General features: G+C 48.8%; 1 protein-coding gene, 1 long non-coding RNA gene and 1 pseudogene across 2 annotated transcripts; 2 read left to right on the forward strand and 1 right to left on the reverse strand.

Moving 5' to 3' along the window:
• Positions 1-541: 541 nt before the first annotated feature.
• LOC130368219 (collagen alpha-2(I) chain-like) lies at positions 542-4,136 on the forward strand. The gene is made up of 2 exons (XM_056571541.1): positions 542-1,477; positions 4,079-4,136. The coding sequence occupies exons 1-2, from the start codon at positions 644-646 to the stop codon at positions 4,112-4,114; spliced, it is 870 nt and encodes a 289-aa protein (XP_056427516.1). The 5' UTR covers positions 542-643; the 3' UTR covers positions 4,115-4,136.
• Positions 4,137-10,606: 6,470 nt separating this feature from the next.
• Positions 10,607-11,455, forward strand: LOC130368223 (uncharacterized). Its single transcript, XR_008892377.1, has 4 exons — positions 10,607-10,648; positions 10,743-10,809; positions 10,910-11,074; positions 11,177-11,455. It is a non-coding gene; the product is annotated as an uncharacterized LOC130368223 (long non-coding RNA).
• Positions 11,456-17,052: 5,597 nt separating this feature from the next.
• Positions 17,053-17,190, reverse strand: LOC130267910 (U2 spliceosomal RNA; annotated as a pseudogene).
• Between the last annotated feature and the right edge of the window lie 5,402 nt (positions 17,191-22,592).

Raw genomic sequence — 22,592 nt, forward strand, 5'->3', positions numbered from 1 at the left:
GCTGGCGAGAGGGGGGAAGATAGCATCTACAGCCGGTTCCAAGGTCGGGGTGAGGCGTTCCAGCAGGGCCCGCAGAAATGCGGAGCCCGCTCCCCCGTCCAAACCCGAAGGACGCAAGGCTACAGCCAAGAACAGCGGACCTTCTGCTACCCCTGAACCCCAGCAATGGGGGGTACGGGGTCCAAGGGAGTCTCTGGAGATGTATGGGTCACGGATCCAATCCAAGATGGCGGAGTATGAAGAGTTGGGAAGAAAACTTAGGAGCCTGAGGGAAGACCTGAAGTTTTCACGCTACCAGGCTGACAATGCCTCTGCAGGTAAGAGGCAGAAGTTTACTGCTCAGGTGCGGGCTCTTAAGGCAAAGGTGGCTGAGGTGGAGGAGGCCAGAAGGAACATTGCTGAGGATGCAGGGTTCTTTAAGGAAAAACTTACTAACAATGAAAGATTTAAAAACCCGCATGCATGTGCAGACAGCCATGAGGACAGCAGTGAGGAGGAAGATGGAGAGGAGGAAGGTGATGGAGAGTCAGGTGAAGCTGTGGAGAGTGAGGGGGATGCTGCCCCTGGTGCATGTGACCCCCAGCCCCCCCAAGATAGCTACCCAGAGCCCTATCAAGTGGCGTTACCTTCCAGTGATGGGGAGATGGAGGATAGCTGTGAAGAGGACGCAGCTAGTGGGGGTTTGCTGAGAGCTATTGTGCAGCAGGAGTCACCTACCCGCTTTGAGGATTTTGCCTTTGGTGAAGATCTTGGCAAGAATGATGTAGTGAAGAAAAGGAAGAAGCAGAAAGTTCAGGAAACGGTATCTTTTGTTTTTCATTCATTCAAGCAGTCTGGGCCAGCTGTGAAGTTGGTTCAGGCTGCTGGGCCCCCCAAACTGCCAGACCCCGTTCCTGTCATGGACCGGGGCCAGCAAGGGGGGTACAGCATGGCGTCTGAAAAGGCTGTAGGCGCAATAGATGTGAAGCCCACCCATCCTGCCGGTAGGGAGGGGCAGGATGGGCTCATGGTGGGAAGTGGCGAGGCAAGCTATGCCGCCGCGTGCTCGGGGGGCGGTTCCCCGAGTGCTGTGGGCATTACCGGCGCTGCGGGGCACTCCCCTGTGAGGGGGGGGAGTGTCCAGGCGCCGTTGGCAGAGAATGGTGGGTCCAGGTGCTCGGGGGGCGGTCCTCCGAGTACTATATGTTCTGTGGGCGCTGCGGGGCACTCCTCTGTGAGGGAGGGGAGTGTCCGGGTGTCAGAGTCTGCTGCAGAGCCCGTGCGGACGGGCACAGCTGGCACGGTGGGGATTCCCTGCGTGTCAGAGAGTGTGGGCGGAGCTGGGGTGCGCCCGGGGGGGCAGCTCCAGACTCCAGAAGGGACATCGCCCATGGAGGAGGAGCCCTTGGCGTCAACCCCAGCAACAGCTAAGACAGCAAAGAACATTATTAAACCAGCTATACTACAAGTCCCAGCCAGCCCAGAATCTGTTAGGCAGGTAATGAGTGGAGGATGTGAGAATGCTGAGTGTAGTAGTGTTGTGGATGAGAGGAGTGCATGTGGGAGTGTAAGTGGAGTGAATGATGGTGGGACTAGTAGTGGTAAGAGTGGAAAGTCGGGTATGAATGGGAATAAAGATGGGAGTAGTGGTGTGAGTGGCTGTACTGACGGTTCTGGGTCTGGTCTGGCTGCCCCCCCGGTAGTGACTGCTTCTAGGAGCTATGCCAATGTCACTGCCGGGGGGTTCAGGGGGGTCCCCATCTCTGTCCGGCTCTGGAGAACACTTGCAACAGCGCCTCCTGGAGGCTTTACGCAGGGGCGACAGGTCGATCCAGGTAGAGGGAAGGGGTGAGGTCGACCTGTCTTTCTGGATAGAGAGGCACGGTTTGGGGGCTTTCCGAGAGCGGAATGGGGAGGTGGTCTGGTCCCTCCCGACAACCGGGCAGGACAGTAACCGTAGGAATGTGGTCCGTCTGATTTGGAGGGGCGAGGATGCGTGCCCACCTCGCTCTAAAGTGGTTGAGCTCCTCCTTCAGATGGAATTCAGGGCAAGTGACATCTTTGCCCTCATTCACCCCTACGGTTCATCCGAGTTTGATGTCAGTTTCGTACGGCCAGAGGGTCTCGAACTCTTCTGGTCAAACTACGAAGTGGCAAAGAACGAGCCCGGCTGGCGGGATTTTGCCGTCAAGGCGATTTCCCGTCAGAACTCTGTCAAGAAAGTTACCGTTTTGACCCGTAACGAGTCACTTTCTTGTTATGACATTATGACCTGGCTTGGTCGGTATGGGGATGTGACGGATATGCCCAAGAAAAACTTGGATGAGCACGGGATCTGGTCCGGGGCCTGGACGTTTTCCGTCAAACTCAAGCGTTCAGGGAGTACAGTTGCCCACATTCCGTCAGCCGCCTTCCTTGGACGCGATAGGATCCAGGTCTTCTACCAGGGGCAACCCAAGGTCTGTCACAGGTGTGGCAGCCCCACCCACTTTAGCGCAGCCTGTACTGTGCAGGTCTGCGCTTTGTGTGGTGGGGTGGGTCATCTGGCCGCATCCTGTAGGCAGATCCGGTGCCACCTGTGTGGTGTCCTCGGGCACCCCTTTAGCCGTTGTCCTAGCGCCTTCGCCCGTGCGGCGGCCGCTCCGGCTGAGGAGAGCTGCGAAGTTGCCTCAGCTGGGGAGGGTACGGGCAGGGATGGGGGCGCAACAGGGCTAGTGAGGAGGAAAAAGAGCCCCGCCAAACTAAGGCGGGAGGAAAATCGTAGAAGGAGTAGGGAGCTGGAGAGTGCCCAGGTGACGGGGGTAGCTTCAGCCCCTGCTCCTGAAGCTGGCCCTGTAACCGCTGAAGCCCTAGAAGAGAACGTGCTGGATGAGGAGATCAGGAGACTTCACAGAGAGAAAGGCAATATGGCCGACCCTTCCGATTCCTCCCACTATGAAAGTGTGGATGAGGAAAGTGGGGTGAGGCCCAAAAAGAAAGATAAGGGCAAAAGGAAAGGGAGAAAGAAGAGGTCAGAGCCCTCTGAAGTTCCTTGTACTACGGGGTAGGTCCAAAACGGAAGCCTGACTGCCCCCCCTCTGATTGACCTGTCAAACCGATACCTCGTCCTCGATACCATCTCCTCCCCCTCCTTGGAGGGGGAAGGTGAGGACGGGGTGCCTAGGGAGAAGGAGCCTCTGGGGGGAACTGGGCCCTGTCCTGTTGAGGCACCTTCCTCAGAGGGCAGGGCTAGACCGGAGCCGGACAGAGACGGGGACCATATGGATCAATCGGAGTGTAAAAAAAGATCCAAGAGTGGTCCTGCCCTCTCGTCTTCTTCAGGGGATGAGGGGGCAAAAAAGAAGGGAAAGAGAAAGTAAAGGGTGTGGCCGTCTAATTTAATCACCCTGTATGGCGGCACTCACCCCATTGACGCTGGCATCTATTAACTGTGCCAGTATAAAGTCAGATACGGCTAGATTCGCAGCCTTTGATTTTCTCGGCCGTGTTGAAGCCGACATTTTCCTTTTACAGGAGACCAGGTTGTCAGATCTAGCCTCTCTGGTAAAAGCCAGAAGAGAGTGGAGGCGCGGTCCCTCCCACTGGTCTCTTGCGGCTGAGCCGTATAGTGGGGTGGCGGTCCTTTTTACCGCTCCTGTTGAATGCCGACGGGTTATTGAATTAGAAATGGGGAGGTGCCTGATCTTAGATGTCTTCATGAAGGGACAAGAGCTCCGGCTCATTAACATCTACCCCCCGCAAACTAAGCGGGGCCGTAAAGATCTCTTTATGAGGATTAAGCCCTTTCTTTTTACGAGTCGGCAAGTGATCTTTGGAGGGGACTTCAATAATGTCACGAGGTCCCAAGATAGGAGAGGCTCCAATGGTCCGCTGACTTGTGATAGTGTGGCACTGATTAGCATAGCTAGAGAAGCTCGCCTAGAGGACGCCCACATCCGGAGCCCCTCAGGCCACACGGGTTTCACCTATCATCAAGGTAATCGCAGGTCTAGTATAGATAGGTTTTATTTAAAGGAGGAAGCTGTCTCTTCCGTAGTGTCCGTGGTTGAGGTGGAGTTCTCCGATCACTGTATGATTTTGTTTTCCCTGAATGTTTCAGAGACCCCCCGGATGGGAAAAGGTTATTGGAAGCTGAATTCGTCCCTCCTGGAGGAAGCGGAAGTAAGACAGTCCTTTGAGGATTTTCTTCAGAGCCAGGTACCTTTACTGGGCCTATGTAGTAGTAAGTCAGAGTGGTGGGAGATATTCAAGAAGCGGGTTGCGGGGTTCTTCCGCCAGCTCTCGAGCCTCAGGTCCCTGAACAGGTAGCGCCTGTATCAGGGTCTGAGGAGGAAACTCGAGCTTCTCGTCTCGACTGGAGGTAGCCGAGAGGATATCTCCAGAGTGAAGTCCTTGCTGATGAGGTGTCAGTACGATAGGCACACATCTTTGGTTTTTGAGAGGGATTTCGGGAAGTACCGCTCGCCCGACCCTTACAGAAACTGTAAGATGTCAGTGAGTAGTAAAGTCATTTCAGGACTGATTGATAGTACAGGATCTCTGAATCGGTCCAGATCAGGGATCTTGGAGGTCGTCAGATCCTTCTACTCGCACCTCTTGGGAAGGAAGGATCTAGATCAAGACAAGATGTCGGCTTTCCTGGCTGAAACCATTCCTGAGCCACGGGTAGACCCCTCTCTTGATGTTTTGGCAGAAGAAATCAGGGAAGAGGAAGTGAGACTGGCGATCGAGTGGCTCGCCCCTAAGAAGTCGCCAGGTCCGGATGGCTTAACATCCGAGTGGTACAGGACCTTTAAGGAGTCTTTAGCTCCCCTCTTGACTGAGGTATTCAATGAGTGTCTCTACTCGGGCACTCTGACGAATTTAATGATGAGGTCAGCCCTGATTCTTCTGTCAAAGGGTAAAGATCCCAGCCGTATTGAGAATTGGAGGCCCATAGCTCTTCTCAATACGGACAGGAAGCTTCTGGCTAAGATACTGTTTAATCGGCTGGTGAAGTTTGCACCCCGGCTCCTTTCGGGGGCTCAGCACTGCTCTGTTCCAGGCCGAAGCACCTTAAGTGCGGTCCTTAGTGTCAGGGAGGCAGTGGAGCGGAGTAGAGCGGGTTTCTGGAAGGGGTACTTGCTGTCCCTGGATCAGGCCAAAGCGTTTGATCGGGTGAACCACGAGTACCTCTGGTCCGTCCTCCTGAGATATGGCTTACCGAGTACTTTTGTTAATTGGCTTAAGATCTTGTATGCAGGGGCAGAGAGTTTCCCACTGGTGAACGGTTGGTCTGGCCGCTGTTTTGAGGTGGGGTCCGAAGTCCGTCAGGGTTGTCCTTTGAGCCTGCTTTTATACGTGTTTGCGATCGATCCCTTCGTCCGGAGGGTAGATTGTGGGCCGTTGGCGGGAGTCAGGATGAGTCTGGCGGAGCTGGATGTCGCCCAGAGAGTGGTGGCGTACGCTGACGATGTCACTATTTTTGTCTCCTCGCGAGAGGAGGTCGATGTGGTGATGTCGGAAGTGGACCGCTACTCGGAGGCATCTGGGTCTAAGATCAACCGGGATAAGTGTGAGAGTCTCTGGCTGGGAGGGGGAGATCCCACGTTTGATCTCCCGGACACTCTTCCCGGGCCCCAAGAGTCAGCAAAAGTTTTGGGCATCATATTCGGCCAGGATGATTATCCAACCAAAAACTGGGATGGTAAGCTCCAGGATGCCGCTCAGAAGGTGGACCAATGGAAGGGTTGGTCTATGACCCTCAGGGAAAGGGTACACCTGATCAAATCGTACCTGCTCCACCTTGTTTATCTATCTGCAGCGTATGTATCTTGAAAGAAGCTTACTACATTAGAATCTACAGCCTGTTTTTCCAACTGTTATGGGGAAACAGGATGAACCTAGTCAAGAGGGAGGTTACGTACCGCACTAGGAGACTAGGGGGTTTATCTATGGTAAACCCTGTGGTGTTCTTAACCAACACCTTCTTGAAAGCTAACATCTCAAACCTCTGGTCAGAGAGGGCTTCTCCGTGGGTACTCTCCTGCAGGGAATGGTTTCGGCCTTTCTTCCAGGAATGGGAGACAGGAGGGCAAGTGAAGGACCTCCGTAAGCCCCATGGATATCTTCCGGCTTACGCTACCCCGACTCTGAAGGCGATACGTCGGTGGGGTCTGGGAGTGTGGGAGATCAGGACCCAGTGAAGGCAGTTCCTTGACAAACGGGTTTCTGTTGACCCACTTCCAGAAGCCTCTGGCGCTCAGGGACTGCCCAGGTCGGGATCTGAGGGTGGGGTTGTACCTTTTAAGCATGAAAAGGATCCCCCAGAAGTTTTGGGACTTGGCCTGGCGCTGCTTTCAGGGGAAGCTATATGTGAGGGACAATTTGAAGTGTAGGAACTCGGATTACCGGGGTGTGGGTGAGGGTACAGTTTTAGTGTAGGGTTTTTCCTAGGGTTTTCTATTGATTTTGTAGGTGTTTTCTGTAGTGCATATATTTTGTTTATATTATATTTTATTTATATAGTAAATTTAGTAATTTTGTACCTATATTGTGTTATATCTATATTGTTTCATATTGTTTCATGTTATAGCGTTATGGTAGCCGGACCAGTTGTTGTGTTGATATGTGGTTTATTTTGTTTATTTCAGTTATTTGGTCTGTTTTATGTTTTCTTTGGTATTTTCTTTAGTCCCGGATAGAGGATCCAGTTACTTTGGACGTTTTGTAAGTGAATGTATGTGTGATATGATTATTTTTATTATTTTTATTATTATTATTATTATTACAATATACATTTTTTTTTGTAATTTTTTTTTAATTTATTTATTTATTTATTATTTTAATATATGAGAAAAAAAATATATATAGATAGATTAAAAAAATATAAAAAATGTAAAAAATAAATTAAAAAATATATAAAAAAAATAAAATGTAAAAAAACATACAATAATTATTTTTTATTTTATTTATTTATTCATTTTTTTTTTTTTAGGTGTGCTTGCTACTTTTCTGTTTAGTTTTCTTGTTGCGTGTTCCCAAGTATGGATGGTTTTGAGTTATAGTCGGGTAATGATAACTTTTATGTTTATATTTTGACAAGCCAAGTTGTGCTATTTTATTTTATTTTATTTTATTTAGTCCGGAGGCTGCGGCGACGTTGATCGGCGGGCGGCGTAACGTGCTTCTGAAGAGGACGGCTCCCGGGATCCTACAGAAGCCGGTAAGTTGATCTGGAGGGCTACAGTCTGAGACTGTGGTCTCTAACTGTAGCCCTCCAGATGTTGCAAAACTGCAACTCCCAGCATGCCCAGACAGCTGTTTGAGCATGCTGGAATATGTAGTTTTGCAACAGCTGGAGGGCTGCAGTTTGAGACCACTATACAGTGGTCTCTAAACTATATCCCTCCAGATCTTGCAAAGCTACAACTCCTAGCATGCCCACATAGCTGTTTGTTGTCTGGGCATGCTGGGAGTTGTAGTTTTGCAACATCTGGAGGTCCACAGTTTGGAGATCACTGTGCAGTGGTTTAAAAACTGTAGCTCTCCAGATGTTGCAAAACTGCAATCCCCAGCATGCCCAGAAAGCAAACAGCTGTCTCGGCATGCTGGGAATTGTAGTTGGGTACCTCCAGCTGTTGCATAACTACATCTCCCAGCATGCCCTTCGGTGATTAGTACATGCTGGGTGTAGTTGTAGTTTTGCAACAGCTTGAGGCACACTGATTGGAAAATACTGAGTTAGGTAACAGAACCTAACTGAAGGTTTTCCAACCAGTGTGCCTCCAGCTGTTGCAAAAGTACAACTACCAGCATGCACGGTCTGTCAGTACATGCTGGTAGTTGTAGTTTTGAAACAGCTGGAGGTTTGCCCCCCCCCATGTGAATGTACAGGGTACATTCACACAAACAGGTTTACAGTAAATTTCCTGCTTCAAGTTTGGGCTGCGGCAAATTTTTCGCTGCAGCGCAAACTCCTAGCGGGAAATTCACCGTAGCACGCCAGTGTGAATGTACCCTAAAAACACTACACTACACTAACACATAATAAAGGGTAAAACACTACATGTACACCCCCTTACACTGTCCCCCCCCAATAAAAAATTAAAAACGTCTTGTACGGCAGGGTTTCCAAAACGGAGCCTCCAGCTGTTGCAAAACAACAACTCCCAGCATTTCTGGACAGCCACTAACTGTCCAGGCATGCTGAGAGTTTAGCAACAGCTGGAGGCACCCTGTTTGGGAATCACTGGCGTAGAATACCCCTATGTCCACCCCTGTGCAATCCCTAATTTAGTCCTCAAATGCGCATGGCGCTCTCTCACTTCGGAGCCCTGTCGTATTTCAAGGAAACAGTTTAGGGCCACATATGGGGTATCTCCGTACTCGGGAGAAATTGCACTACAAATTTTGCTGGTCTTTCTTTCCTTTTACCGCTTGTGAAAAGGAAAAGTTGGGGGCTACACCAGCCTGTTAGTGTAAAAAAAAAAAAATAATTACACTAACATGCTGGTGTTGCCCCATACTTTTTATTTCCACAAGCGGTAAAAGGAAAAAAAGACCCCCAAAATTTGTAACGCAATTTCTCCTAAGTACGGAAATACCCCAGATGTGAGCGTAAAATGCTCTGCGGGCTCACAACAAGGCTCAGGAATGAGAGCGCACCATGTACATTTGAGGCCTAAATTGGTGATTTGCACAGGGGTGGCTGATTGTACAGCGGTTCTGACAAACACAAAAAAATAAATACCCACATGTGACCCTATTTTGGAAACTACACCCCTCACCGAACGTGACAAGGGGTATAATGAGCATGAACACCCCACAGGTGTTTGACGAATTTTCATTAAAATTGGATGGGAAAATGAAAAAATATATATTTTTTCACTAAAATGCTGGTGTTACCCTAAAATTTTCATTTTCACAAGGGAAAATAGGAAAAAAGCCCCCCCCAAATTTGTAACCCCATCTCTTCTGAGTAAGAACACACCCCATATGTGAATTTAAAGTGCTCTGCGGGTGAACTACAATGCTCAGAAGAGAAGGAGCGCCATTGGTATTTTGTAGAGAAAATTTGTCCGGAATTGAAGGCCACATGTGTTTACAAAGCCCCCATAGTGCCAGAACAATGGACCCCGGACACATGTGATTTCCATTTTGGAAACTACACCCCTCACGTAATGTAATAAGGGGTACATTGAGAATTTACGCCCCACAGGTGTCTGACAGATTTTTGGAACAGTGGTCCATAAAAATGAAAAATTAAATTTTTCATTTGCACAGCCCACTGTTCCAAAGATCTGTGGGGTGTAAATACTCACTGCACCCCTTATTAAATTCTGTGAGGGGTGTAGTTTCCAAAATGGGGTTGCATGTGGGGGGGTCCACTGTTCTGGCACCACGGGGGGCTTTGTAAACGCACATGGCCCTGACCATTCCAAACTAATTCTCTTTCCAAAAGCTCAATGGCGCTCCTCCTCTTCTGAGCATTGTAGTTCGCCAGAACTTTCACAGAAATAAAGCCGTTCACTGCGGCATCTTGGTCATTAGATCGGTCAGCCTGGTCCCAGCCGGAGTGGTTGTGGTGCAAAACTGTGCAGCTAGGAAAAAAACGCCAGTAAGTGCCGGCTGCATTCACCAGCACAGAAAGCCATATATGCCAGCGGAAAGCCGCCACATAAATGCTGCACGTGCTGTATGCCGCAACTATGCAAATATATCTAGCACAGCCTGCAGCCTGTTCACACCTATTATGAAAACATTCATTTCAGCTGGGATTACACTTGGCGTGTTTGTCATAAAAAACACCATGCTCGCTGCGGGCACATGTTAGGTTGGAATCAATAGGGTAATATGAAACACCAGACACTAATGGGGGTTTCTTCATCCTTTTATGGTGTTTTTAGGCTATCAAATCTGTGGGATGCCGAGAGCATGTTTTTTTTTTTTTTTTTTTTTTGGGGGGGGGGGGGTATTTTCTCACTATTTTTTTTCTATAGAAATCCTTCAGTGAAATGATGAAAGAATCACATGACTTGTTATGAGAAAAGCCAGAGGGAAAAAAAACACCAAAGAAAAAACACTTCCTATAATAATAATAATAATAATAATAATGATGATGATGATGATAATAATAATACACATTGGGACAGATGTATGAAAACCTGTGCAAGGGTCAAGTGGAAGAGTTGCCCATAGCAACCAATCAGATTGCTTCTTTCACTTTTCAGAGGCCTTTTTAAAAATGAAAGAAACTACCTGATTGGTTGCTATGGGCAACTGGTCCACTTTCCCTCTTCCCTGGTTTTGATAAATCTCTACGACCACGACCACTTTAAATCAATGGCTGCCGGGACGTCTGGCTAGTGACATCCTTCGCTTCAGACCGCAACGTCAGGGACGTCACTCGTCAGACGTCCCGGCGGCCAGCGCTGCTCATTGAGCCTACCGGAGTAGCATTGATCTATGTAAGAAACCTATGGGCCCAGGCTGTTGGGGCCACCAAATGATATTACATATACAGAATGTCTGGTTAGGAGAAACAAATATAACGCACCCACAGGGAGTGGCGCCATTTTAATAAAATTTGTCAAAAACCTTAGATAACAGTCATACAGAATATATTAGAAAGCTTTTTTGATTTTCAGCCAATCAGAGAGCAGCACTACTGAAATAGAACTCCCAGGAGGTAACAGCGTGTCACACATGTGATGTCATAACCATTGTCCACCAAAGAGCAGCACTGAGCAGAAATAACACGGCTCCTGTTCATTCTCCATCAGTGAGGGGCCGGTGCTGGACACTGTGTAGGGACGCGGGAATGCAAAGTCATACACATGACTGTGACTGGTAAGTGTTACATTGTTGTGTCCAAAAGATCTTTAGTGCAGTTCCATGTGTATTTCTATGATAAACATGTAAATAATTTATCTTTTTTTTCTTATCTTAGATGCACTATCTCCAGGACATGGAGTAGCATTTCCGGACCTACAGCAAGACATTGGATGAAGGCATAGCCCCAGAAATAACACTGGTCCTGTTCATCAGTGAGGGGCCGGTGCTGGACACTGTGTAGGGACACGGGAATGCAAAGTCATGCACATGACTGTGACTGGTAAGTGTTACATTGTTTTGTCCAAAAGGTCTTTATTGCAGTTCCATGTGTATTTCTATGATAAACATGTAAATAATCTATCTTTTTTGTCCCCTATCTTAGATGCACTATTTCCAGGACATGGAGTAGCATTTCGGGACCTACAGCAAGACGTTGGATGAAGGCACAGGCCTAGGAATCATGCACATACACAGAAACATTTGCCCAAATTCTAGAGGTAACCTCCTTTAGTATGCCCAGAGGAAGGGCCATACAGTAGCCATGGATTCCCTACAGGTTTCCTCCCCTCTGGAGGTTTTTCCTGTCCTGAGTATTAGTTACTGTACGCTCTTTGTGAGTGATGGGAGGTTACAAAAAATCCCCTACACAAACATTTTAATAAATTATAAATAAAGTTCCCCTTTTTTTTAAACTGTTCTTTGACTTGTTCGACTCATTTATTTATTTCTGTGTGTGAAAATAGAGTTAGCAAAACATGGATGACCAAAGCTGCTCTCCTGCACGATCTGCATAATGTGGTGCAGAGAGAGGCAACTGGTGCTGGGTGGTGCAGTTTATGAGGCAAACGTAGAACACCCAGCAAGTTCCATGCACAAGCCTTTTTCTGATGAATGGGACTCATGCAGGGAACTTGCTAGGGGTCATACGGTTGCAAAGGATCAACTTTTGGGTACATGAACTGTCCCTTAAAGGGGTACTCCGCCTCTAGATATCTTATCCCCTATGTAAAGGATAGGGGATAAGATGTCTGATCAAGGGGATCCTGCTGCTGGGACCCCAGCAATCTCTATGCAGCAACCAAAATTCTAAATAGTATGTTTAGATCACTGGTTCCTGTGGCAGAATTTGTGACATCATGCCACACCTTCTTGTGACATCACACCACCTCCCATAGACATAAATGGAAAGGGCGTGGTGTGAGGTCACGACCCGCACCACGAGAACCCAGAGTTCTAAATATATTATTTGGAACGCCGGGTGCTGCATGAAGATCGCGGGGGTCCCAGTGATCAGTCATCTTTTGTCCTATCCTTAAGGTAGGGGATAAGATATCTAGGGGCGGAGTACCACTTTAAGGAATTAGAGAGTGTAGGCATGCCTTACTTTTTTTTTTTTTAAAGCCGAGGAACGTGCTCTCGATTCACCCAAAGTGCAAGAAAAAGTGCAAACGTGTTACACTAAAAAAACATGCACAAAGGATGCGGTCTATCGCAAGCCCTTCTCCGATAGGAGAGAGGCCCCCCAACAAACCTTACCCTTCACCTCCGGACCAAAAGGTACCTGCGACGTTCCAGGTTCAATGTCCCTTTTCGCCGAAGCTACTAGGGGACCACAAATGCTCCCGGCATCCCCCTTGGCGTTAGCCAAGATATTTGCCCGCAGAGCCGATAACGGTAGGTACCCTGCCAAAGCAGGAGTACCCGGGGTGTTTGCAGGGAGGTGTGGAACCTAATGGCCACACACCTCCCCTAGACCGCCAGGAGGGACACCCAGAAGGGCTACCGCATCCTGACAAATCCTGTGAACACACAACACGCAAAAAGTGACACAGTGAGACAAAAAGAAATAAATAAGTGAATGTGTGCAGATATACTGCCCGGACATCCGGCCGGATCTATAAAAATTTCTCTGATCCTAGCCAGAAGGCCGGGAATCAAGAGGTGAGTGCCACAAGGTAGACTTGTGCATTAGAAAAAGTTTTGTTTCATTTCGTTTCGTTTTTTCGTTTTGGAAAAAAATTTTGGTTCGGCAATATTTTCGGTTTAGATTTTTCGGATACATTCGGTATTCGGGTATTCGGGTTGATTTTTTTCAGATACATTCGGTATTCGGGTACATTCGGTAAATTTTTTATTTTTTTTTGGACTTTAGCGATCCTAAAAAAATATGGCCATACCTTTTTTATTAAAATTTTGTAGGGTACCATAAAAAAATCATAATAAGAAAGATACAGTAGTGATGGAAAAAATTGTATCTAACGAAATGTATCTTTTTTATTATGAAATGTTTATTCATTTTTAAACAGGGATCAATTTATGTGAGCGGGTAAAGCACTAAAAATGCAGCCGACAATAGTAAAAATGTAGTGTGTGCGTGTTTTTCACTTTTTTATAAAACATTTTTTAGGTAGTACTACTACTCTCAGCATGGAACACACTCTTCCATGATGGGAGTAGTAGTTACCTGTACTAATTGACAGATCGCAGGGGTCCCTTGCGATCCTCTTGTATAATGTATAGATGCGGCGGCTGCTCTTCTATGGTCCCCTGCACTCACGTATATATACACATATTCATATTTCCCGCAGAGCTGTGATTGGCCAGATGGTTCCAGCCAATCACAGCTCTCTGTGAGAAATAGGAATATGTGTATATATATGGCCGTGCAGGGGACCATAGGAGAACGGCCGCCGCATTCATACATTATACTGGAGGATCGCAGCGGCTGTCAGGATTGATACCCGCAGTGATCTTTCCTTTACTACAAGTACTACCACTCCCAACATGGAGTACACTCTGCTCCATGCTGGGAGCTGTAGTACCTGCATTAATAGACAGATCGCAGCGGGTGTCAGAAGTTACACTTGCTGCGATATGTCTATTAATGCAGGTACTACAGCTCCCAGCATGGAGCAGAGTGTACTCCATGTTGGGAGTGGTAGTACTTGTAGTAAGGAACAGATCCCAGGGATGTCACTTCTCATGACACCCGCTGCGATCCTCCTGATGTGAATGTCGGGATCAGCTGTTCTCAGGGCTACAGAGCCGGGAGAACAGCTGACGCTGAGCCGTAGGTATACATCGTATATCTACTGCCCAGCAAGAACTTACAGTGAGCCTGCAATGTGTATACAGTATACACATTGCTGGCTCACTTAACCCCTTGCTGAGCTGTGCGCTATGCGCAAGCCCAGCAAGGGAAGAGTTAACTTACACTGCTGGACAGTGTAGGTTAACCCTTTGGGCGGTATACACTATATACAGCTATCTATAGATAGCTGTATACAGTGTATACAGAAGACGAAGTCCAGCTTACTTCCCCCGAGTCCCGGGCAGGTCCGTGTAGCTCCGCCCCCTAGTGATGACGTCATTAGGGGCGGAGCTACAGAAGGGAACAGGGCTAGTTTATCTGAAGCTCTGTTCACATTGTACGTTTTGTATAATGTGAACAGACCCTTCTGGCAGTGTCTACCCAGACAGGGAGACTCCAGCTGTTGCTAAACTACAACTACCAGCATGCCCAGACAGCCAAAGGCTGTCTGGGCATGCTGGGAGTTGTAGTTGTGCACCAATTGGTGGCTCCCTGTTTGGGTAGACATTGCATCATGGGTGCTCTCCCCAGCGGACAGCGCCAAAAATGTCATAACCAATTTTTTGTGTTTTTTTTCTTCTCGTTTCAGATCCGTGTATGCAGAGGATTACTGCGGATTCGATGGATTACGGTGGATTTTTTATTTTTTTTTCCTTTAATAAAATGGTTAACGAGGGCTGTGGGGGAGTGTTTTTTTTAAATAAAATAATTTTTCCAATGTGTTGTGTTTTTTTTTATTTTTATTGAATTTTCAGGGTTAGTAGTGGAAGCTGTCTTATTGACTGAATCCATTACTAGGCCAGGGCTTAGTGCTAACCCCCAATTATTACCCCGGTACCCACCGCCACAGGGGTGCCGGGAAGAGCCAGTACCAACAGGCCCGGAGCTGTTGCTGTTTGGTTGGTATTGTGCTGAGAATGAAAATACGGGGAACCCTATGCGTTTTTTTTTAAAATTTAAATAAAAAAAAAATAAAAAATAAAAACGCATAGGGTTCCCCGTATTTTCATTCTCAGCACAATACCAACCAAACAGCAACAGCCTGACGTTACCAGTGTGGGCGAGGACCATTGTTACTGGCCCTCCCCAGCCTAAATAACGCCAGCCTGTTACCGCCTAGGCCCAGGAGCGCCATTTTTGACGCTCCGGGCCTGTTGGTACCGGCTCTTCCCGGCACCCCTGTGGCGGTGGGTACCGGGGTAATAATTGGGGGTTAGCGCTAGCTGTTTTTGTGGCGAGCACTAAGCCCTGGCCTAGTAATGGATTCCGTCAATAAGACAGCTTCCACTACTAACCCTGAAAATTCAATAAAAAAAAAAAACACAACACATTGGAAAAATTATTTTATTTAAAAAAGCACTCCCCCACAGCCCTCGTTAACCATTTTATTAAAGGAAAAAAAAATAATCCGCCGTAATCCATCGAATCCGCAGTAATCCTCTGCATACACGGATCTGAAACGAAAAAAAACACAAAAAAAATGGTTATGACATATCTGGCGCTGTCTGCTGGGGAGAGCACCCATGATGCAATGTCTACCCAAACAGGGAGCCACCAATTGGTGCAAAACTACAACTCCCAGTATGCCCGGGACTCGAGGGAAGTAAGCTGGACTTCGTCTTCTGTATACACTGTATACAGCTATCTGTAGATAGCTGTATATAGTGTATACCGCCCAAAGGGTTAACCTACACTGTCCAGCAGTGTAAGTTAACTCTTCCCTTGCTGGGCTTGCGCATAGTGCACAGCTCAGCAAGGGGTTAAGTGCGCCAGCAATGTGTATACTATATACACATTGCAGGCTCACTGTAAGTTCTTGCTGGGCAGTAGATATACGATGTATACCTACGGCTCAGCGTCAGCTGTTCTCCCGGCTCTGTAGCCCTGAGAACAGCTGATCCCGACATTCACATCAGGAGGATCGCAGCGGGTGTCAGGAGGAGTGACATCCCTGGGATCTGTCCCTTACTGCAGGTACTAATACTCCCAACATGGAGAACACTCTGCTCCATGCTGGGAGCTGTAGTACCTGCATTAATAGACATATCGCAGCAAGTGTAACTTCTGACACCCACTGCGATCTGTCTATTAATGCAGGTACTACAGCTCCCAGCATGGAGCAGAGTGTACTCCATGTTGGGAGTGGTCGTACTTGTAGTAAAGGAAAGATCACTGCGGGTATCACTCCTGACAGCCGCTGCGATCCTCCAGTATAATGTATGAATGCGGCGGCCGTTCTCCTATGGTCCCCTGCATGGCCGTATATATACACATATTCCTATTTCTCACAGAGAGCTGTGATTGGCTGGAATGATCTGGCCAATCACAGCTCTGCGGGAAATATGAATATGTGTATATATACGTGAGTGCAGGGGACCATAGAAGAGCAGCCGCCGCATCTATACATTATACAAGAGGATCGCAAGGGACCCCTGCGATCTGTCAATTAGTACAGGTAACTACTACTCCCATCATGGAACAGGGTGTTCCATGCTGGGAGTAGTAGTACTACCTAAAAAATATTTTTTTTTAAAGTGAAAAACACGCACACACTACATTTTTACTATTGTCGGCTACATTTTTAGTGCTTTACCCGCTCACATAAATTGATCCCTGTTTAAAAATGAATAAACATTTCATAATAAAAATGATACATTTCGTTAGATACAATTTTTTTCATCACTACTGTATCTTTTTTATTATGATTTTTTTATGATACCCTACGAAATTTTAATAAAAAAAGGTATCTCCATAATTTTATAGGATCGCTAAAGTCCAAAAAAAGAATAAAAAGATTTACCGAATGTTCTGGAAATAACGAATGTATTCGTTACTTTGCTATTCGTATTGTCGTGGCAATTCGGGAATGTTCAAAATATGTTTTCGTGCATTCGGATCGGTCCGAATGCACGAAAACGGTAAAATTCGGTAAATTAGACATTCGTGCCGAACCGAATTGCACATGTCTACCACAAGGTGAAGAGATTATGGTGCCCGTGCTTCAACTCAGTGAGCCTATCCTCCCAGTGAGCTTCGGCACCTCGGGGTCACCACTCCCCGAGGCACAAAAGTACCTCGGCTCTAGACCCTCTCAGCCTCATGGCGAGACCCGGAGGGAACAGGTCACATCGGGGCAGCCGTCGAGCTGATTCCTCAGAACCAGCCCCGGAAAGCCCTGGTACACCTGCATCCTTCATGCAGCACCCATCCCCACCAGCCCCATACCGGCGTCACCGTACACCGACATGAAAAACTGTTAAGAACAGATACTACACTTGATCTTAGCCAAAAGGCCGAGAAGCGAACAAACAGCAAGTTCCATGCACAAGCCTTTTTCTGATGAATGGGACTCATGCAGGGAACTTGCTAGGGGTCATACGGTTGCAAAGGATCAACTTTTGGGTACATGAACTGTCCCTTAAAGGGGTACTCCGCCTCTAGATATCTTATCCCCTATGTAAAGGATAGGGGATAAGATGTCTGATCAAGGGGATCCTGCTGCTGGGACCCCAGCAATCTCCATGCAGCAACCAAAATTCTAAATTCTAAATAGTATGTTTAGATCACTGGTTCCTGTGGTAAGATTCGTGACATCATGCCACACCTTCTTGTGACATCACACCACCTCCCATAGACATAAATGGAAAGGGCGTGGCGTGAGGTCATGACCCGCACCACGAGAACCCAGAGTTCTAAATATATTATTCAGAACGCCGGGTGCTGCATGAAGATCGCGGGGATCCCAGTGATCAGTCATCTTTTGTCCTATCTTTAAGGTAGGGGATAAGATATCTAGGGGCGGAGTACCACTTTAAGGAATTAGAGAGTGTAGGCATGCCTTACAAGCAGGTAGAAAAAGAACAGCTGGGAGAAATGACAGGACACGAAGCAATGTTTGGCTGGGACTGATTTTGGGTGTGTTCTGGCCAATTAAAGGAGAACTATGGCAAAAATTAACTTATCCCCTATCCATGGGTTATGGGATAAGTAGCTGATCGTGCGGGGTCCCCCTGCAATACCTGGGAAGAGACCCGTCGCTCAGTGAGAAGCGCTCGCTGCAGACGTCAAATCTCAATTTCCCTGAACCCCCCCCCTTCCTTCATGTCCACCACAGACGCCCCCAGACTGCTGTCTCTTACAGAGTTTTATGCCCAGAAATGGTTGGCTACTCACTTTGTCAGTAGATTCTCATCCTAAATATGAAGACAATCGGGGAAATGTACCTGTGGAGAGGAAATGTTGTCCAGTTGCTCTAAGCAACCAATCAGATCACTTCTTTTATTTTTCAGAGGTCTTCTCAAGAATGAAAGAAGCAATCTGATTGGTTGCTGTGGGCAACCTGATGAAAACATCTTTTTTTTCTTTAACAACTACAGTACTACAACTCCCATTGTAGTGTGTCTGTTCAACCTGTGCCTCCTCCGACCCTGACCTTTAGGGGGGCACAGACGGACCACACTGGGGGTTGTAGTACTTTCATTTTTACAGTTCCCCTATAACTCTGCAGCTTTGGTAGAAGTATGAGGCTCAGCCTTAGAGTCAGTGTATCTGGCTGCTCCGGTGTTCTTCTATTTTACAGCCTGGACCCTGTTCTCCTCCACACTGGTCCCTGTGGTCCGGTCAGATGGTTCTGGACTGGGGCTGAACGGTTGCTTGAGGGATTTAGTGGCACATTTTTTTGGGACTTCAGTTGTTGGATGACCTCTCTCTTCAGTGGCTGCTGATATTCGTAGTACAGAATTTACAGGTGTTACGTAAAAGGGGTACTCCAGGGGAAATTTTTTTTAATTTTTTTTTAAATCAACTGGTGCCAGAAAGTTAAACAGATTTGTAAATTACTTCTTAAAAATCTTAATCCTTACAGTACTTATCAGCTGCCGTATGCTATAGAGGAAGTTGTATAGTTCTTTTCGGTCTGACTACAGTGCTCTCTGTGAGTAGGAGCAAATCTCCATAGTAAACTTCTCCTACTCCAGACAGTTCCTGACATGGACAGAGGTGTCAGCAGAGAGCACTTCCTGTGGAACACAGCAGCTGTTGGGTGTGTCTGACTTCCAGAGTTTTCCAGAGAGAGAGGATTGTAGCAGTGTTTCCTACAGCCATTTCCCCAGGAGGGTGGCAGCTTCCTTGGGAGAGACTCCTGCTATGGAGCCCCAGACTTCCACCCCTCGAACTAGGCCGGCAGGGGGTGGGAGTGAGAGAGCTACGGCCGATTCCCAGGACAGGGTGAGAAGATCCAGCAGGCTCCGCAGTAATGTGGAGCCCACTCCCCAGTCCGTCGCTGGAAACCGCAAGGCGTCCGATAAGAAGTTTATGATTATGTCTTCGGGGACTGTGTCTGATATTATGGAACCCCAGCAATGAGGGGTGAAGGGTCCCAGGGAGTCGCTAGCTACTTTCGGTTCCCGCATGCAGACAAATCTAGTAGAATATGAGCAGCTGGGGAAAAAGCTGAAAATCATAAGGGAAGACCTGAGGTTTGCTCGCTACAAAACAGATAACTCTGCCAAGGCTATGAGGGCTAAGTTTGCTGCCAGGGTGTGTCAGCTGAAGGCAGAGGAGCAGAAGGTGGTGAGAGCCCGAATGCTGATTGTAGCGGGAGCGGCCATGTTTAAAGAAAAATTGAAGAATGAAGACCGCTATAAAACCATGCGGACCCCTGTGAAGGAGGAAGAGGATAGTCAGGGGGAGGAAGAGTGCTTGTGTGTCACGGAGGAGAAGATGGAGGAAGGTGGTGAGGGAGATGGCGGCAGTGAGGGTGATGAGAGTGAGGGGGATGTGTGATACCCTGTGTACCCCTAAGACCTCTGTCACCCCGAGTGCGGATTACATCAACCCTGCCCAAGTCGCCTTACCAGCCACCTCTGAGGAAAGTGACAGTAATGATGGCGGTGACAGTGGACTGGTCTGTGGGGGGCTCTTGCGGGCCATAGTGATGCAATAGTCACCCACCCATCTGGAAAATTTCAGTTTTGGCCAGGACCTGGGCCCTGAGGAGAGGAAGAGGAAGAAAAAGAAGAAGAAAAAAAAGGCTGAGGAGCAGATAAAGTTTGTTTTCTCTCCTATCCAGCAGTCTGGGCCACCTGAAATGTTGGTTCAGGCTGCTGGGCCCCCCACCCTGCCAGATCCCGCTTCTGCTGTGGAACGGGACCAGCACGGGGGGTACAGTGCTGCATCCAATATGGCCGCGGGTGCTACAGTCAAGCCTCCTGCTGGTAGGGAAGAGCAGGAAGGGCTAATAGTGGGCAATAGCTATGCGGCAGTTTGCAAGGGGAGCGGTTCCCCGAGTATTGTGAGCAATGTTACTAGCCCTGCGGGGCACTTCTCTGAGAGGGGGGGGAGTGTCCAGGCGCCTGAGGTGTGTGGTGAGATCTTCTGCTCGGGGGGCGGTCCCCTGGGCGCTGCTAGTAGTGTCGGTGCTGCGGGGCACTCCCCTGAGAGGGGGGGGAGCGTCCAGGTGTAAGAACCTGCTGCTGAGCCCGTGCGGTTGGGCGCAGTGTGTGGCGCAGGCACTGCAGGGATCTCCCCTGTGAGAGAGGGGAGTCCCTGCGCATCAGTGGCAGGAGGAGTGGTGGAGGTGCGCCTGGAGGGGCAGCCTCAGCTTCGGGAGGTGATGTCGGCGGTGACATCTCGAATAGAGGAGGAGTCAGGGTCGCCGACAATGGCAGCCGCCGGTGACCTGAAAATGTACAAAAAGGCCAAGCTAAAGCATGTCCAGGCTAGCCCAGAGGTAGTGGGTGAAGCAGCTGCTGATCCCAAAAATATTGTCAATAAAAGCAATGTTAATACAAGGTGTGTGAAAGATGGGAGAGGTAGTGCTGTGGATAAGAGGGGTGTATGTGGCAGTGGTAGTGGTGCAAATGGGAGGAGTGGTAGTGGTGCAGATGGGAGGAGTGGTAGTGGTGTAGATGGGAGGAGTGGTAGTGGTGTGAATGAGAGTGGTGATAGTGGAGTGAATGAGAGGAGTGGTAGTGGTGCAGATGGGAGGAGTGGTAGTGGAGTGATCGGGAGGAGTGGCAGTGAAGTGAATAAGAGTGGTGATAATGGAGTGAATAGGAGGGGTGGTAGTGGTGTGAATGAGAGGAGTGGTAGTGGTGCAGATGGGAGGAGTAGTGTTGCGAATGAGAGTAGTAGTAGTGGTGTGGATGGTAGGAATAAGAGTGGCTTTTGTGGCAGTACAGGTGGCCTAGGCGGGGATGTAGGGACGGTGTCTGGTCCGGCTGCCCCCCCCCCGGTCGTCAGGAGTTATGCAAGTGTGGCGGCTGGGGTTTCAGTAGGATCTCTACCTCCTGCATCTGGTGAAGGTCAGTTGCAACGGCGCCTCCTGGAGGCACTAAAGAGAGGAGAAAGGACGCTCCAGGTAGAGGGAAAGGAGATGGGCCTGTCTTTTTGGGTGGAGAGACATGGTCTGGGAGCGTTCCGAGAGAGGAATGGGGAGACCGTATGGTCCCTCCAGACACCCGGGCAGGAGGTAGGTTGCAGGAATGTGGCCCGTTTGGTCTGGAAAGGCGAAGATGCGTGCCCCCAAAGGGGCATGGTGGTGGAGCTTCTTTTCCAGATGGGTTTCAGGGCTGGGGACATCTTTGCCCTGATCCACCCCTTCGGCTCCTCCGAGTTTGACGTCAGCTTTGTTAGGCCGGAAGAACTAGATCTCTTTTGGTCTAATTATGAGCTGATGAAAAACGAGCCCGGATGGCGAGATTTCGCTGTAAAAGCGGTATCTCGCCAGAGTATGGTAAAGAAAGTGACCGTTTTGACCCGTAACGAGTCACTTTCTTGTTATGACATTATGACCTGGCTGGGCAGGTACGGGGAGGTGACGGACGTCCCCCGGAAGAACTTTGACGAGCACAATATATGGTCTGGGGCCTGGACGTTTTCCGTTCGTCTCAGGCGTTCAGGGAACATGGTCACCCACATCCCTTCGGCCGTCTTTCTGGGACGCGACAGGATTCAGATCTTCTACCAGGGGCAGCCGAGGCTGTGTCACAGGTGTGGTGACCCAAACCACTTTAGTGCCAACTGCACTCAGCAGATATGCGCCCTCTGCTGTGCGGTGGGTCATCTGGCGGCCACCTGTGGGCAGATCGGTGTAACTTGTGTGGTGACTTAGGTCACCCGTTCAGCCGGTGTCCACGCTCGTTCTCTAACACTGTGACCGCCCCGGCTGGGGAGAGCCTAACGGTTGCCCCTGCGGGGGAGGGGACTAGTGGAGGAGAGGGGGCACCAAAGCCAGTGAAGGAAAAACCTAAGACCCCCTCTATGCGGAGGCGAGAGGAGAAGCGCAGGTTTGAGAGGGCCCTTGAGAATGCCCAGGTGCCAGGGGTGGCTCGGGGTCCCACTCCAGACACTGGCTCAGAAGGAGGTCAGAATAACTCTGAGGCTTTGGGTGGGGCCGAACTGGATGAGGAGATAGGGAGACTGCGTAGGGAAGAAGGTCAAGATGCTCCTTCCTCCAGTCATGCCTCTGAATCCGAAACTGTGGATGAGGAGGAGAAGGAGGGGCAGACAGTAAATGGTGGCCAGGAAAAGAAGAAGAGGAGGAAGAAGGGTAAGAGTAAGGCAGCGCCGTCCTCTTCAGTTGTAGCCTCAGACCATAGAAGGAACAACTCAGTCTCTGACCCTCTGATCGTCCTTTCAAATCGATATGAGGCCCTTGGGGATACCATCTCCCCTCCTCTTCTCGAGGGTCCGGAGGCAGTGCGGC

This window comes from Hyla sarda, chromosome 4 (genome assembly GCF_029499605.1).
Source record: "Hyla sarda isolate aHylSar1 chromosome 4, aHylSar1.hap1, whole genome shotgun sequence".
NCBI lineage: Eukaryota > Metazoa > Chordata > Amphibia > Anura > Hylidae > Hyla > Hyla sarda.

Excerpts from the sequence above, each read along its gene's own strand:
- LOC130368219 (XM_056571541.1), top strand. The coding sequence starts at position 644 with ATGGAGGATAGCTGTGAAGAGGACGCAGCTAGTGGGGGTTTGCTGAGA. Across the intron at positions 1,478-4,078 it reads GCCCAGAATCTGTTAGGCAG|AGACCCCCCGGATGGGAAAA; the intron begins GTAATGAGTGGA and ends TGAATGTTTCAG.